The sequence below is a fragment of the Ursus arctos genome, unplaced genomic scaffold (assembly GCF_023065955.2).
Source record: "Ursus arctos isolate Adak ecotype North America unplaced genomic scaffold, UrsArc2.0 scaffold_16, whole genome shotgun sequence".
NCBI lineage: Eukaryota > Metazoa > Chordata > Mammalia > Carnivora > Ursidae > Ursus > Ursus arctos.
This window is the reverse complement of record NW_026622830.1, coordinates 59,261,001-59,277,371: the sequence shown is the minus strand read 5'-3', so window position 1 is coordinate 59,277,371 and position 16,371 is coordinate 59,261,001. Positions and strand designations below refer to the sequence as shown.

The 16,371-nt window shown below is 52.0% G+C and overlaps 1 protein-coding gene across 1 annotated transcript; it reads right to left on the bottom strand.

The window, feature by feature from the left end:
* Positions 1 to 2,093: 2,093 nt before the first annotated feature.
* On the bottom strand, positions 2,094 to 15,722 carry LOC130543899 (ral guanine nucleotide dissociation stimulator-like). Its single transcript, XM_057313005.1, has 9 exons — positions 15,395 to 15,722; positions 14,879 to 15,246; positions 13,885 to 14,100; positions 13,413 to 13,516; positions 12,836 to 12,905; positions 12,155 to 12,226; positions 10,975 to 11,007; positions 10,475 to 10,596; positions 2,094 to 10,282 (listed from the first exon to the last, which is right to left on the bottom strand). Exons 1-9 carry the CDS (start codon positions 15,645 to 15,647, stop codon positions 10,246 to 10,248), a joined length of 1,275 nt encoding a protein of 424 aa, XP_057168988.1. The 5' UTR covers positions 15,648 to 15,722; the 3' UTR covers positions 2,094 to 10,245.
* Between the last annotated feature and the right edge of the window lie 649 nt (positions 15,723 to 16,371).

The window sequence follows — 16,371 nt, the reverse complement described above, 5'->3', positions numbered from 1 at the left end:
GCCACAGGATTTGGGCTCTGCAAGGTCCCCAAAGTCTACCCCTCCCCCTTTCCTCCATGTCTTCAGTTGACATCTGGAAGCCTCTGGTTTTTCTCCTGTAGAATATCTCATAGGATTGGGAAGAGGACAGTGAGTGTAAAAGTCCTTAGTTTGGAGGCTAGAATGGAGTCAGTGCTCGATAGATGTTAGCCCTGCTGCTGATCTCTTCTATTCAGACACTAAAGCCCAGAGTTTAGGTGCTCGACAGGGTACACAGACGGCATCAGTAGAGACAAGACTGCGACCCAGGTCTCCTGACTCTCAGTGCCTTGCTGCAGATTTTCCAGACAACTTGGGAAATGTAGCATCTTCTCTCCTCTACTCGTAGATTTAAAATACACTTCAGCATGTTAAAGGCTCTGAGCAATCGTGTAGCAAAGAGAGCTGTCTAATTTTGTTTAACTCGGCATTTCTCCAAAGTATTTAACCGTGAAATCCTTTCTCTGCTGAAAGTCTGTCAGTTTTGGAAATGGTATACTATTTACCTTCCCCAAGATCAAGCTTTTTGCACCCTCTGTTCCCACTTCCTGCAACGCCCTTCCCAATTTTATCTGCCATGGAAACTCCTTCACATGAAACAAATTTGTTATCATCTTTTTCTAAGTACGAAGAAATGTCATGCTTGTAAGACATTTGAACATCACAGACACACAATGGACGTCAACAACCCTTTTAAGGTGTGTCTGGGGCCACCTCAGGCCTGGGTGGCTAGTGCTGGCCTTCAGGTTCAGGAAATGGTGAACTCAGCACGGGATGCACTCTTCATTCCTTCTCTGAGTCTCCTTCCCGTGCTCGGTGAACACTTCCCATCTCCTGTCTGCAGGGCTCCCCGAAGGTGCCACGGTCCCATGGCATGGTGTCGGCAGCCAGTCTGCCATCAGGCTACCTGGCTGTGAACCTCAGCTCTCCTACTGGCTAGCTGTGAAACCATGTGATCCAACACTCCTGTGCTTCAGTCTCCCTATATCACCTGGGGATAATAACAGAATCTTCCTCATAGGGTTGTCAGAAGCTACTGGGCTAAAACATATCGGCTGCTTCAAAATGGTACCAGGCACACGGTAGGTATTAGGTAATTGTCTGCCATTATATCATTAAAGATGAAAAGACCAAATTTCTGGGTCCTCCAGGAGCTCACAGTGACAGCCACAAAGCAAACTCCAAAAGAGTGAGGTACCTTGAGGTGCTGTGAAGCCCCGGGGCTGCGCCCCAGACTCTGGAGGAAACGCAGGCTCACTGCATGCAGGGACTGGGCTCCCCCTCTGCTCTCGCATGACTAGCGTCCCGCTGGTTCTGCGGGGAGGGCAAGCTGGAGGGGGCAACAGCTACCCTTCCAAGCCCCAGGCCCCAGCCAGCTGCTCCCACCCATGTTCCCCAGCGCCCTAGCCGTTCCCAGCTTCCAACAGGTGGAGTTCCAGGGCTGACTGAGGTGTCACTGAGTCACTGACCAAGCCAACAAGCTGCAAATGCCTTCCCGAAAGAGTGCCACAGCATGAGGAGGCAGCAGTGGGAGGAGTGGACGGGCCTGCCATAAAATCCCCTGGTAGCGCAGGCCTCAGCAGTAGCCCCCCAACCCCAGCAAAGCACCAATGGCAGCAAAGATGGCCAGCCCAGGCCCCAAAGGGTTAAGAGATCTAACCAGTCCGCAAAGGTCCGGGACCCTTCTCTTTTCCTCCCTCTGCCTCCCTCGGAGGACATGTGCAAAATAAACAGATCAGAACTCCAGACTCAGTGGAAGTTATAAGAAGAAAAAGCAAGAACAACAAACTCAAAAAAGGCAAGGACCAGGTCTTCTAGGTGGTGGGTCCCTTTGAGCACCCAGGCCAGTGTCACTTAATGCTATAGAAATCCTGGCACGATCCTGCAGCAGCAGCCCCTACTCGCCCTCCTGACCCTGAGGCAGAGATGTCTTGTTTGACTTCAGACACCCTCAACGTTTCCTTCCCTTTCCTCTTTCTACCTGTCTTTCACTTGTTTCCAAATTTGGGCCTGGAGGATCCAAGTCCACGTGGACGCCATGTATGAGGTGTATCTATTTTTTAAAATTCTTGATATTTTGGGCCCTGTGAACCCCTGTGAGAATCTGGGAGCTCTGAGTCTTTTCCCAGAAAAATGCTCATGCACCCAAATATTTGCACACAATTTCTGGAGCTTCATGAACCCCAGAAGCCTCTCCATGAGCTAAGAACAAGAGCCCTAGTTTCAGTGCATCCAGGGTGCCTGTCTTATTGTTCACATCATCTCTTTCTCTGCCTCTCTGTCACACACACACACACACACACACACATGCGCGCACACACATCTTGGCAGGATAGAGGCAAAGGACACACTGTGCAGATGGTCACAGGCAGCTCAAAGCTTCATCCAATTAGGGCCCCTTCCCCGTCCCTCTTTCCTAATTAGATCAGGTGTTTCCTGTTGAAGATCTGAGAAAAGGGAGCAAAGAAAGGAAGGCTCCGTTCTCTCACCCCTCTGCCCAAAGTGTGGCCTGGAGGCCAGACAGGGCCCAGCACCGTGAAGGAGTTCTTCCTATGGCCAGATGGCGAGGCCCTGCCTGCCTGGTTCAGGGTGTGGCTCCTGCTGCTCCCACACCTGCCCTGCCAGTCCTGCCCAGATGGCCACCCTTGCCCCCTTGCCAAATGCAGCAGTGGGTCTCAGGGAGGGCCAGTAGCCAGAGCCCTGCATGGGGAGGTCCTCTCAGGGCCCTGTCTAAATCCCCATTCTTTCCTGCCCGCCACATTCACTTTCCACAGGGCTCATTTCTCCTCAATCTTCTCATCACAGAAGTATTTCCACCCATTTCATCAAACCTCACGACCCAGGCCCTCTCACAGGGTTCTGACCCACCCACCAGCTACTGGGCTCCAGAAGAAGAAGAAGGAAAGTGGGCCAGCCTAAGGCACATCCTGGTCTACAGTCCCTATCTCACCTCAGGAAGTGACCCCACAGCAAAAAGCCAAGAAGACCCGCATGGCTGAGAGGAGAGGAACAGAGAATCAGGACAAAACACTGCACAGAAGAGAAACTCCAGCTCAGTGGGCCAGCTCACCACTCAGGCACAGCAACTTGGGTTTAGGATAAGGGGCTAAGGTACCTAGCCTGGACTCTTCCTAAGGGAAGACTCTGGGATCCCCCAAACTCTGCTCCTAAACGAGAGGAGCTGCTCTCAATGGTGGGAGGCTCCAGGTCAGGGCCCGCAGAGACCATGTCCCTGCCCCTGAGCCAGTCTGATGGCGTCCTGGATGCTTCTCATCACACCCACTGAAGAAACCACAGATTGTGTAGCTCCTGGGAGATCCTGCTGGATTTCATTCCTGTCCCTGCAGCTGACAAAGGAGTCAGACACCTCTTGACCCCTAAGGTCTGAACAGCCCACAGATCACAGAGCTGACCCAGGCTGAGGCGTGGATGCCCTCGGTGAGAAGAGGCTGTGGATCACCCACGGCCGTGTGGGTGCAGCCCCTTCCTTGGGAGTCTCTGTGGGGAAATGTACAAAAGGGAGCTGTGGTTAAGGGAGTCTCTGACCTTCCGGTCACCCTAGCAATGGACAGTCACCATTCAACGGACGTAGTTCACTCACCCCTTTCTGTGCTAAGCATGTCAGGCACTTGGGAAATACAGACATGAGGAGGACAATGGTCCTTGTCCTAGAGGAGCCCATGGCTTGGGGGGCAGCCTGTTAGGCCATTCCAAGACTGCAGAGAGGAAGGCCAGGGATAGCTCAGGCCCATGTGCCAATGGGCAGTGGTCAGGGAGAGGACACTAACTGGTCAATAGTAAGCACAAGGCCTAATAATGCTCCCTCTGCCTCACTGTCGCCACCACCATCACATCACCCAACAGTGCTGAGTGGGCGGCCGGCGCCAGAGCGCCCACGTGGCCAGTGAAGGGGGGCCCAGCTTGGATGCTATCCCACCCCCTCCCTTGATAAAGCAACTTCGTGCAGGTCACAGTCTGACTAGTTTTACGCAGCAGCCCCACTGGGATGGTAGTAGAGACTTATAAACTGGAGACACGGAGAGTTTACACATCTCAAGTGCTTAAGGCATCCTAGCTTTTTCCTGCTGCCCATGGGATGGGTGCCTGTCAAGTCATGCCTCTGGGGTTCCCTTGGGGTCACCCACCCCAACATCGAGGCCTCAGAAAACACATCCCCTCACTTCCCTGAGACGTGAAGCACAGAAGCAGTCTTTTAGGCACTCTGTAGGGCCAAAAGTGTTTCAGAATTTAAATAGTTCAGACGTTGGAAGTGTAAAACTGTACATCTACCAAAAGTGACATATCTATCACCCCTGGCAGGGTCTGAGGCCATAGCCCCTAAGCTGACAGTTTAAAATTTCTTCACCTCCACCTTGAACACAAGTTTGCCCCAACACTACAAAAACTTTGGTTCTCAGACCATATCAGATTTCAAATTGCAGGCACAGGATTATGGAGCTCTTCGAAGTCCCACCCACCCAAATCCTATCACCTCACGGCCCACTGCCTGCCCTTCCTCTGACTTCGGAAGGACTAATGGCGCTCAGTCTATAACAGAAAGTATAGCACCTGATAATACTCTGTCTTGCGTTGTTCTCATTGTTTTTCGTGCCTTCATTTCATTTTTTTATAATAATATTTTTTATTATGTTAGTCACCATACAGTACATCCCTGGTTTTTGATGCAAAGTTCGATGATTCATTAGTTGCGCATAACACCCAGTGCACCATGCAATACGTGCCCTTCTTACTACCCATCACCAGTCTATCCCATTCCCCCACCCCCCTCCCCTCTGTAGCCCTCAGTTTGTTTCTCAGAGTCCATAGTCTCTTATGCTTCATTCCCCCTTCTGATTACCCCCCTTTCTTTATCCCTTTCTTCTCCTACCGATCTTCCTAGTTCTTATGTTCCATAGATGAGTGATACCATGTGACAATTGTCTTTCTCTGCTTGACTTATTTCACTTAGCATTATCTCCTCCAGTGCCGTCCATGTTGCAGCAAATGTTGAGAAATCGTTCTTTCTGATAGCTGAGTAATATTCCATTGTATATATGGACCACCTCTTCTTAATGCAGTCATCTGTTGAAGGACATCTCGGCTCCTTCCACGATTTAGCTATCATGGACAATGCTGCTATGAACATTGGGGTCCATATGGCCCTTCTCCTCACTACGTCTGTATCTTTGGGGTAGATAACCAGTAGTGCAATGGCTGGATCATAGGGTAGCTCAATTTTTATGCCTTCATTTCAATTGTAAATTACTGTGAAAGCAGAAATCCTGTTTTGTGCAGCATGCTGCATTTGTTAGGACTCTCTTGGTTTTAGGAAAATGGATTCATTTCAACTTTTTGAAAATGGAAGTAGAGTTGATATACACTTTATGTTAGTTTCAGGTGTATAACATAGTGATTGGACGAGTCTATACATTATGCTATGCTCACAAGTGTAGCTACCATCTGTCACCATACGATGCTATCACAATACCATTGACTATATTCCCTATGCTGTACTTTTAATCCCTGTGACTTGTTCATCCCATAACTGGAAGCCTATACTCTCCTTCACTCGTTTTGCCCATCCCCCAACCCCCTCCCCTCTGGCAGCCACTGGTTTCTATTTATGGTTCTGTTTCTGCACTTTTGCTTGTTTGTTTTACTTGTTAGATTCCACATATAGGTGAAATTGTATTTGGCTTTTAAAAACTGAAGTTTTGGTCTCATAACTGAATAAGTGTAGGAATAGCCTCTGATTCAGGTCCAGCTGGATCCAGGGGCTCTATTATTCCATCAGGATTCCATCTTACTGTCCTTTCTGTGTCTGTAGGCACTACTTCTTTGTATCATTCTTGACCAGGCTTTCTCTATGTGGTCGCCCCTAGACACTGGAGGTTTACAACACCTAGCTGAGCCATCCCCAGGGAGAGACAGCTTCTGTGTCCTGATGCTTTCACAAAAAACTCCCATTGATCACTCCCATTGGCCAGCTTGGTCCTAAAGCAATCTCCATAGCCAAGAGTGATGGTGTTCTCCTTGACCAAACATGGATCCCTGTTTCCCCATGGAACAAGGGCTTTCAGGCATTGTTGGTAGAACGCAAAGTGGTACAGTCTCCAGGAAGGGGCAATTACATATGCATTTTCCCTTTTACCCAGAAATCCCACCTCTGGGAAGCTGAACCATCGATGCAGTGGCAAACAAATGAATATGTGTGCCCAAGGCTGTTCATCGCAGAGTTACTCACAATAACAAAAGATTAAAAATAATCAACTGTCCATGAACAGAGACTGATTTAATAAACTAAGGCACATCCATAATTGGAGCTGCTGAAAGAAACGAAGAATAATATGATGGTTAATTTGATGTGTCAACCTGATTAGGTTATGGGGCGCCCTGATATTTTGGTCAAACATTGCTCTGGCTGTGTCTGTGGAGGGTGTCTCTGAATGAGATTAACATTTAAATTGGCAGACAGTGAAGCAGATTGCCCTCTCCCATGTGGGTGGGCCACATGCAATCAACTGAAGGCCAGAATAGAACAAAGAGGCCTTCCCTTTCCTGACTTAGAGAGAATCCCTCCGGCCTCATGGCCTTTAAACTGGAACATTGTTCCCCCCCCACCTTCAAACTGGAATGTTTGACATCAAGAGAGTGTAAGTAAATATTGGGGCTTTGTGTTTGCTGAGCGCCCTAATGTTGGTCACACAGATACTTTCAACACTACTTCCTGAAACAAATGAATGTGTTAATCAATTAACCCGGGTGTGAACGTTGATACTGGTGGGGCTAATTCAGCCTGGAAAGCAAGAAGATACTCATAGTGGTATCCATCTCTACAACAGATTGAAAGCGTGGCTGGTGATAGGCAGGGGAGGGGACAAGAGCCAAAATGGTGGTCCAACACAGTCTTGTGAGAGGGTGAAAATCTGAAAGGCAGAAAAATACACAGGCCTAGAAACATTTAGTCTGAGCCTGGGAGAGAATCAGTGGATCTGAAGCAGGGACTTGTCACAACCCTTGTTCATTTTTTGAGCACAGCAAGCTCAGAAGCCACCTTGTGCAAGTTTTAACACAATATCTTCTGATAAATTAGGCCATTTTGTGCTCTTCCTACTGTTAAGCTTGCTTACATCCAACTGCTTAAATTCCTTCATAGACTTTCAAATCATGAGGCCGCAGGGATTACGTGAATGTTCTGCGGTATTCCATCATCCCGTGTAACAAAACGTTTCCTGATAAATCACTAAAAATATCTGCTGCTTCATTAAAAGCAGATTTCTATTTGGTGATGCATGCACGAGAGGATGGAGTGCTGGCTTCTGATGGGCATTCCATCCTGCTGCCCACGGGAAAGTGCTAACAGGTGCAGCCAATGCACTACTGGCACACCAGCAGCCTTAAATCCAGAAATCCAGCCCCCTTGGTCCCTGAAGGGGGTGGGAGGGGCTTTAGCTGATTATGCCACGAAGGAAAACAGGTCAGACTTCCTTCTGGTATCCTTTGAGTCCATTTGCATTTTGTGATTACCCACCAGGTAAATATCACCTACTTATAGTGGACTTAAAATAGTTAAATGGGAACCTAGCTGACAAGACTAGACCCAGCCTCCACGGCCAGCAACTCCTTTGCAGTAAAGCCTTGAGGGAGAAGCCTCAGAGTCAAAACCCTGATTAAGGAGGAAAGAGGCTCACGTTAACTCTCACCAGATGATTCTCAACCTCAACAAAGGTTCCATTCTTTGTCCCTTAGATGGGACAATCTGGAAGCACATCCCCAGTGGGACTGTGCCCCAGTTTCTCAGTGGTAGCCTCTTCATTAACACAGACACTGTATTGGCTGCCCCTCTACCTTCCTTTCCTTCTCCACTTCTCAACTTCCTGAAATGAGCTACTTATACTTAAGTGTTTTTCTCAGGGTCTGCTTCTCAGAGAACCAAATCAAAACAATCCTAGAGGTCTACAAGCCGTCTCTGGGCCCAGCAGCACATGAGAGGGATTCCAGAGGCTGCTGGAAGCCGTGTTAGTACAGCAATGCGGTTAGATGAACTGGAACCACAGAGACAGAAACAGCAGGCTAATGGTAATATGGGGGCTGGATTCTGTTGAACCACTTACAGAGAGACTGAGATTCCATATGACTGCAGGTGTGCAAGCGAGCCCGCCTGAGATCAGCTGAGCTTGCCTTCTATCAGCAGAACTGTAGACTTCCGAGCAATAACAAAGGGTGGTTATTTGGACGATAAGATTTGGGGTCATTTGTTATGCAGCAATAGTAACGCTACATGATGCTCGATTTTTTAAATTGAGCTATAACTGACAAAAGTGCATGTTTTTAAGGCATATAATGTGATAATCTGATATACAAGGAAAAAATTGCTCCTATGTGTTACCAAACAAGGAAGAAAAGTATGGAGGTGAGCACCATCGCTTCCAGTGAGGTGGAGGGTGGGCAGTGGAGGCCAGAGCTGACCTGCAGTTTTTAGGTGGAGGTGACATGATGTTTCCATGTCACTGTGGTGAGAGAGAATTGGAGGAAGGTCTGGCAGCAGAAGCAGCTACGAAAGTATCAGAGACTCTAGAATGAAACACACCAGCCTGGGAGTACTATCTACCCCCCAGGCCGTAACTTCTTGATTCTCAAAAATCCTCCATGATGCATAAAATGGGAGAAGATATTTGCAAAACATATATCTGAAGAAGACTTGCATCTAGAATATATAAACAATTCTTCTAACTCAATATTAAGAAAACCCAAGTTGGTTTTTTTTTAAGGGCAAAAGACCTGAACAGCCACTTTCCCAAAAAAGGTTTTAAAATGGCAACTATATGCATGAAAAGATGTGTAACATCATTAGTCATTAAGAAAATGAAAATGAGGGGCGCCTGGGTGGCTCAGTCATTAAGCATCTGCCTTCAGCTCAGGGTGTGGTCCCGGAGTCCTGGGATCGAGTCCCACATCAGGCTCCTCCGCTGCAGGCCTGCTTCTCCCTCTCACACTCCCCTTGCTTGTGTTCAATCTCTTACTATTGCTCTTTGTCAAATAAATTAAAAAAAACTTCAAAAAAAAAGGATATGACCCATTATCCTGGCAAGAGAGAACCCATCCCTGATCCACCAGATGCCAGCCAGGGAACAGTGGCTACCATGGATCGGACGCAGAGCCTGGGGCCTGGAGGGAACTGCTGCTTCAGAAGAACCGCATAAGGAGATGCACGAAGGCTGGAAATCCTGGCTCCTAGGTCAGCATAGATACTCATGGAACCAGGCTCAGGTGTGTCCTTTAAGGTACCCCTCCCATCTTTTCCCATCACACATAGCAAGCAGGAAAGGGAATCCAGAGATGATTGACAAGAATCCCAGAAAGATTCCAAACTTGGTAAACGGCCAACGGGGAGACTGAGGCTGGAAAGTCCTGAATGCCCTGAGTCCATCTGCAAATTATCTTCCTCTGGCTTTGTCCCCTTCACACGCAGGATTTGATCTCCTTCCGTGTTTTTCCCCACTAGGTGCTGATGCAGTTCCAGAGATTGAACTACAATATGACAAGTTCCAAATACGGGGGCAATACAAAACCAAACACAAAACCAAAAAAGCATCTCAACGGAAGGAGCAGGACACAGTCTTCCTGGCCTTAGAGTGGAGAAAGGCAACCCCAGTCCTGGGGCAGGAAGGCGCTCTGGGGCGTACAAGTCTTAAAGACTCCCACTTTCAGTGGTTGTTGCTATTCCTGGGAAAGTCCCTGCAACCTCTAAATCTCAGGAGTTCTGAGGGGCTGTCTCTGCTGTTTGCCCAAATTCATTGACTGAAATGGACGCGTGCTCTGAGTAAGGGGGATTTGGGGGTGCCCTCCAGTGGCTAGGGAGAAGGGCTGGCACTTCTCCTTCCTCCCACATACAGTAGCTGATGACTCTGGAAGATTTCCTAGGTCAGGAACGAATATGAGAGTCTGTGCAAGTTTTCCATTACTGTAGGAAGTAAAAGACCCAAACCACACACCGGGCTCTAAAACAAAACAAGGGCTTTAATCTCCTAACATGCAAATCTATCACGGTACTATTTAAAACAACTAAATGGTGCCCCCTACATAAGGAAATAGATGGGGGGAAGGGGTGTGGAGTAAATGGGCGCAAGGATGCAGCTGCTGAGGAATCCCTGCAGGGCCACTGGACACTTGCTCAGCCCTGAGGTTGACTGCGGCCAGTTCTTCTTCTTGAGTGCTGCTGACCAGCTAGGACCGGGGCTCCAGCTGGCAGGACAGGGTGTAGCTAAGGACAGAGGGACACCTGTGAGTTGCCCAGGAGCTTCCATTCAAGAGTCCCTGCCAGTGTTTGCCCACAGCTGGAGTCTGGCGCCCCGGCAACAAGGCCTGAGGCTGCCCAGGGAAGGAGGATCCCAGGAGTGGCCAGCAGAAAGAGTCCACCCCGAACCTCACCGACCCAGCTCCTGATGGGCCTCACCTCTCAGCCTCGCTGAGCGGCTCCATAGCCTGGAACCAGGCCCAAAAAGGATCCTCGGGCTCTAGGGTGTAATTCTCGGCAGCCACCTGGAGCAGCATGATGTCTGTCATGACTTGATATTCCTGAGCAGAGAGAGAAGCACAGGATGTATAGGGAGCCTGGGAGGGGGGGCGGGGAGCTGCAGGGTCTGGTGAGGGTAGAGCATCGGGACCGGGCACCCATCCCAGGTCCTGGCACACATTGCCATCCTCCTCCCTGCAGATTCATCCGGTCTCCACCTGTTCTCAGAGGTGAGTATCAGTAGCCCCTCCTCCGGGAAGTCCTCCTGGATGCCATGCTCTGTCCCCATCTCCTAACGGGATGGGACTTGCACTGCTTTCTTCTCAAGGGATCCCAGGAAATGTGAGGTGGAGGGGATGGAGCCAAGCAATGTTCTTCCCAGGGACATCTCTGAGGCCCACTCCCTACCCTTCCCTGCGGGAAGCGCCACATATGCTCACCTTATTTCTTTTCTGGTGGTTGATCTCATTCCCCTGGAAAGCAGACAAAGTCCATCAGAATGAGGCCCCTGGTTCTTAGGAGCACTTGATTCCCATCCCTTCTCATGCTGCACCATGGCCAGGACCCGTGAGGGGGCCGTGCATACACAGATAGTGGGCCTGGGATCTAGGCCAGGCTCTGGGGTCCAGAGAAAGGAGGACATGGGGCAGATGGACTGGCTACAGGTCGGGACCCTGCAGCACCACCCTCTCGGAAGACAGTAGGGGAGGCCGAAGCCTCAGGCAGGAAGGGGCTGCTACGGCTACGGAGGTGCTTGCTGACGTGGAGGGTCCTGACTTCATTCTCCCCCCACGGGCAAACTCACCGGGGGAGGCTGAGGTCCACTCAGACAGACCTCATGCAGCTTTGCCTTCAGGAAGCTCTGCTGCTTCACCAGTCTTCGGCACCGGGAGCCGTGGCCTAACTGCAGCCTCACCTCGCTCATCCCTGAGATGGGCAACAGCCCCCAGGCTCACAGGGTAGCCGTGAGCTGTCATGAGGAGAGGTTTGCCGAGTCCTGAGAGCTCAGGGCTCAGTACAGGGGCGTTCTGCTCCCAAACCTCCGGATTCTGGTCCCTCCCCCACAATCCTCAGGCTCACCCACCTCCAGATAGTCCTCCATGGCGGTATCTAACATCACCAGCTCGGTGAGAAAAGTGCCAAGGAAAGGCACGACACCCTGTGTCATGAGGGGGAGGGTTGGGATGAGTCCCTGCTCGCTGGTGTCCACAGGGACCCTCCACTGAAAATGCTCCAGCCTCCTAGCCCACCGCAGGGGCTCACGTGGAGCAGCCTAGGACCCTTAGCAGCCTCCCCCCCACGGGTTCCCTTTCCCCTCCCCCTCCCAGAACATCAGACTCCTCCTCATCACCTTCAGGGCCTGCTTTTCAAAAATGCCAGGGAATGGAGCACTAGGTCGGTCCCTCCCCACCCGCAAAACCCATTCTCTATGGACCACTCTGGGCCCTCCTCCTGGTCCTTTTGAAATAAGAATTGTAGAAGCTGTGGCCCCAGGAGCCGCAGCTGGAGTGGGAAGGACCCCCCCTTCCTGATCTTTCCTTTTTGGGAGGCTTCCAGCCCTCAGGGAGGAGCCCTCCTCCTCCTCTGACTTTGGAGGCCCTGGGCCTCAGGCACACTCACCTTCTTCTGCATCCTCTTCTGGGCTCCCCGGAGGGCCATCACCAGGGTGGCAAATCTATTGGATGGTCGCTCCTGCAGGGCCAAGGACAAGTTCCTTGAGACCATCATACCCTCAGGCCACTTGCCCCCACCATCTTGGACGTCAGAACCTAGACATCTGACCTAACTCATACTGATCCTGAGGCCCCATTATCCAGAAGCAGGCCGTGAGTGATTCCAGAACAATCTCATTCCAACATTCACTCCATGTGTGACCTTGAGCTTGCAGCCTGGCCTCCCCAAGCCTGTTTTCTCATCGGGAAACATGACAACTCCACCTATCTCCCATGGTCTCCTGAGGACTCAGGGTCCTATTACTCTCATCATTGTTGTGGCCCTCAACCCAGCCCAACCCCATCACTGAGCACAGGTCTGTCCTCTGGGCTCTCCAGGTTTGTAGAGGCCCCCACCTGGACCAGCTGTCAACACAGAGAGAGAGGGTGTGTAGGCTAGGGAGTCTGCTTGGACACCACCTGCTTGCCCCCTCGCCGCCAACGGCATCCGCACCTAGGCTGTCGCCACATTCATGCCAAAGGCTTCCCCTCCCCAAGGAATGCTTCAGACCATTCCCGACTTCATCCACTCAGGATCCTATTCCCTCCCACCCCTCGTCTCTTTCCAGACCTGCACCTTCCAGGCTACCTTGATGAGCAGGTTCCTGCCCTGTGCGCTGTCCTTGCTGCACAGCTTTTGAAAGATCCTCAATGGCTTCCTGAAGAGAGGCAAGGGAGGCACGATCAATCGACAAATAATGTGGCAGGGTTGAGTGCGAGTGCCTTTTCTTTGAGAACCCCAGAGTGTCAACCTGCCTGGTTGAGGGTTTCTTCTGGGATCCTCTGAGCACTAAGGTCTTTGTAGGACATGGGAGGGAGCTCTCATGTGGCTCGTCCTGGGCCTCCCTTCCCATATTCATTGAGAAACGCTGTTTGGGTCAATTTGGGGTTCAAATGGGCAGAGAGCTTAGTGGCTGTCAAGGAAACACGTGAAGAGATTTAATGCAGTTCAGCCCCGTGTGGGACATTTGGCAAAACTGATTTCTAAAGCGGGAGGCATGGTGGCCTCCTCACCAGGAAGGCTGAGAGACCTACCCACCAGCCCAGGTCCTGTGGTCGGGGTTTGCTGCCTCCCAGAAGGTCCAAGCTGCCTGAGGGGGAAGAGGACAAGCCTCTGGGAGCTCCCTCGTCCATCCTGGTCCCTCCATGGACAGAGGCCTACTCACCTGGAAACCTTCCCCCACGTGTTCTCGAGGCGGTGAATGGAGACACTCTGTAGAGCCGAGAGGATGGCATGTAAGGACGAGTAGTTCCTCAGGGTTTGACAGGCCTGGGGAGGGAAGAGAATGGGATGTCACTTGGGGAGCCGGCACCTTATTGGCTCTCAAGCTTCAGTCCCCCTCAGGGGAAAGTGCTCCTGCTGGAGGAAGCCGCTGTCCAGGGACCTGCCGAAGGGCACACGTGAGGCCCAGAGGAGGAGGAAGATTTTACCTCACTCCAAGGAAGGAGCCAGGCAGAAACGGAGCATCCCAGCATGGGGCCATGCAAGGCAAGGTCAGCATGCCCCTGGACGGAAGAGCCTAGGGACTGCACAGTCCCTAGGGCAAAGACCAGGGCCTTCCACCCTGAGACCTGATCAAGGGAAGAGCAGTGCCCGAGACTCAGGAGAGCACCTCGGCTGGGCTTCCCGTTGCATACCTTGGCCACCTTGATCCAGTGCTCCACCACCATGGCCCTGTCCCGGGCTGTCATGCTCGGATTGCCAAGGCAGGTGGTGATGACACACTTCGCCACACCATTGAACTGGGCGACAGTGGCCCGGACTGTGGGTGCCAGGTGCTCATTGCCAGGCTTGTTGCGCTTGGACCAGACGGAGCCCAGGCACTGATGGGGCAGCAGCTTCTTGAACAGCTCCTAGAGAACAGGCGGACCTTGGTTCACCCAGCCATTTCCCATGCAAGACTCATGTCCTACGTAGGGGTCACAGGTCAGAGCTGGACCTCAGGGAGCTGAGAATCTGGCCTGAGCCTGGTTCGAGACTGTGGATTTCATTCCATTGTTTTTCCCTGAGGGAACCCAGTACACAATGACCCAGGAGCAAACAGAGCAAGGGAAGGAAGGAGGGCATTGGCACCCTGATCATGCTCAGGAACTCCCAGCTCCAGGTGGCACTGCAAGGTGGTCCAACCCAAGGGGGCTTCTTCCCCTCCCCTCCAACTGGTCATCCCCCTGGTCCTTCCCCCCTTTCAGATGCACATTCTCACACGGGAGCTGCAACCACACGTTTTTCCGTCTGCCCTGTCCTCATGGACACATCAGATGCCTAATCAATGCTGAGGGTACTCATCCTCCAAGTCACATGAGTGGGTGACCCATGGACTTGACTGAACACAGGGAGCTGCCCTCCTCCACCCACGGGACCAGGGCCTGCCCATTGGTCTCTCCATTCTGGCTCATTTCTTCTCCCTAGTACCTCCGTATCAGTGCTTATCAGGGTCTCTCGCTACAGTCCGCAGCTGGACAGTGAAAGCTTGGGGCTAAGCGCCTTGATGGGTTGACAGGGTTGGGAAGTGGTGGAGCTGAGATTTGGTCCCAGACCATAGGAGTCCACATCAGGGAAAGGCAGGTGTGGGGCAGGTGAGAGCAGAAGGAAGGCGTGCCCCTGGCCCACCCTGAGAGCCCAGCTGCTCACCGCATCCATATACGTGAGCTGCTCTGCCACCAGCCTGGGAGGGAAGTCCAGGAGGTCAGGCTTCTCCTCACCCAGCTGGTTCTTTGGGGTGACCCAGCGGTGGCAGGAAGCCTCTGGGGCCGCGGTGGGCTCTGTGGCTGTTGCTTGAGTGAAACTTTCCAGCAAAAAGGGTGGTCCAGCTGACTGCTGCTCAGCACCCGGCACACATGCAGAAGATGGGAGCACGGGTTGCAGTTCTGGAACAGCTGACAGAGGGGAGGCTGGCTCTGACACCGCAGGTGACAGTTGACACAGAGCCGGGGTCGCCTCTAGCTCTATAGGAGGCCCTGTTCCTGGCTCTGCCGCTGGAAGGAGCCCTGGAGCTGGCACTGGGGCAGGAGACAGAGAAAGGTTCATCCACATCACTGACTTTCCGGATGCCTTTGCAAAACCAGGACAGACCCCATGGCCTTGAAAGGAATACCCAGCCCATGAACCCCATCCCAGTTAGCCTTCCCAGCTTGCCATCCCCCTTACCCTCCACCTCTGCCTCAGTGAGCGCCAGAAGTTCCCGCTGCATCAGGAGAAGGGGGACATGGTTTGTCAGGTCCCAGGCATGCCACTTCAGAACCATGGCCCCATGCACATAGGCCACCTTGATCTCGACACGGTCACGGCCCAGGGACTGATAGATAGCCTGCAAATTCTGGTCAGGCCAGGTACCCAAGAAGGGAGACAGGGTGCTGGGGAGAGTCATATGTGGAGCAGAGTCAGAGGCCTGGCCTTGCATTGCACATGCTACTCCCACAGCACCGTTCTTTCTGTATGGGTCCCAGAGGATGGCCCCAGCCCCCTTCCAACCCCTCTCTAGCTGCCCTCGTAGTGGGAGGCCTGGTCCTCCAGAAAACCTGAATGAGTCTGGTTTTTCCACTTCTCCTCTCCTCTACCTGGCCATGGGCCTGATCTACTCTATCCTCCATGCACACCAGTATCAAGGCTCAGGTTGGAGGCAGATTTGTGAGTGGTCGGCTCAGCACACCCTCGGTTCTTGGCCCCTGTTGGGGTGGTCAGCGGGGAGGGGCAGGCAGAGCAAGTTGGGACCGTCAAAGGGATGGGTGTTTCAGGCACCCACTGAGCCCAGACTGTGCTCTGCCGCCCAGAGGGCCCGGGACCCCGTCCACAGCCTTCTTTGACTCATTTGCTTCTTCACATGAAGCCCCCCAGATGAAGCCCACCCACTGGAAATCAAGAGATCGGTGAGATCCCTGGTTTGGCAAATCCCTCCCCAGCCACCACCCCTGTAGTCCCCCACCCTGCTCTGTGGAGGCAGCCAGCCCTGCTTCTGGACCCAAACCCCTGTCCCAGTTTTACTTGATCATTTCATCTGTCCTATGATCCAGCTCTCGGTGGATCCTTTCAAAGCTAGAGGAGGCTACGAAGATGTCACATCTAACAACCATTGGAGATGCGTGCTTAGGGTGTGCAGAGTGCCTATCTGACCCTCTGACTAGAAC

What these genes read in the sequence shown, in the direction of transcription:
- LOC130543899 (XM_057313005.1), bottom strand. Translation starts at nt 15,647, where the DNA reads ATGCAAGGCCAGGCCTCTGACTCTGCTCCACATATGACTCTCCCCAGC. An exon ending in GCAGGAACCTGCTCATCAAG is followed by an intron (nt 12,227 to 12,835) that starts GTAGCCTGGAAG and finishes TTGGCCCTGCAG; the next exon opens with GAGCGACCATCCAATAGATT. An exon ending in ACCACCAGAAAAGAAATAAG is followed by an intron (nt 10,597 to 10,974) that starts GTGAGCATATGT and finishes CTCTCTGCTCAG; the next exon opens with GAATATCAAGTCATGACAGA.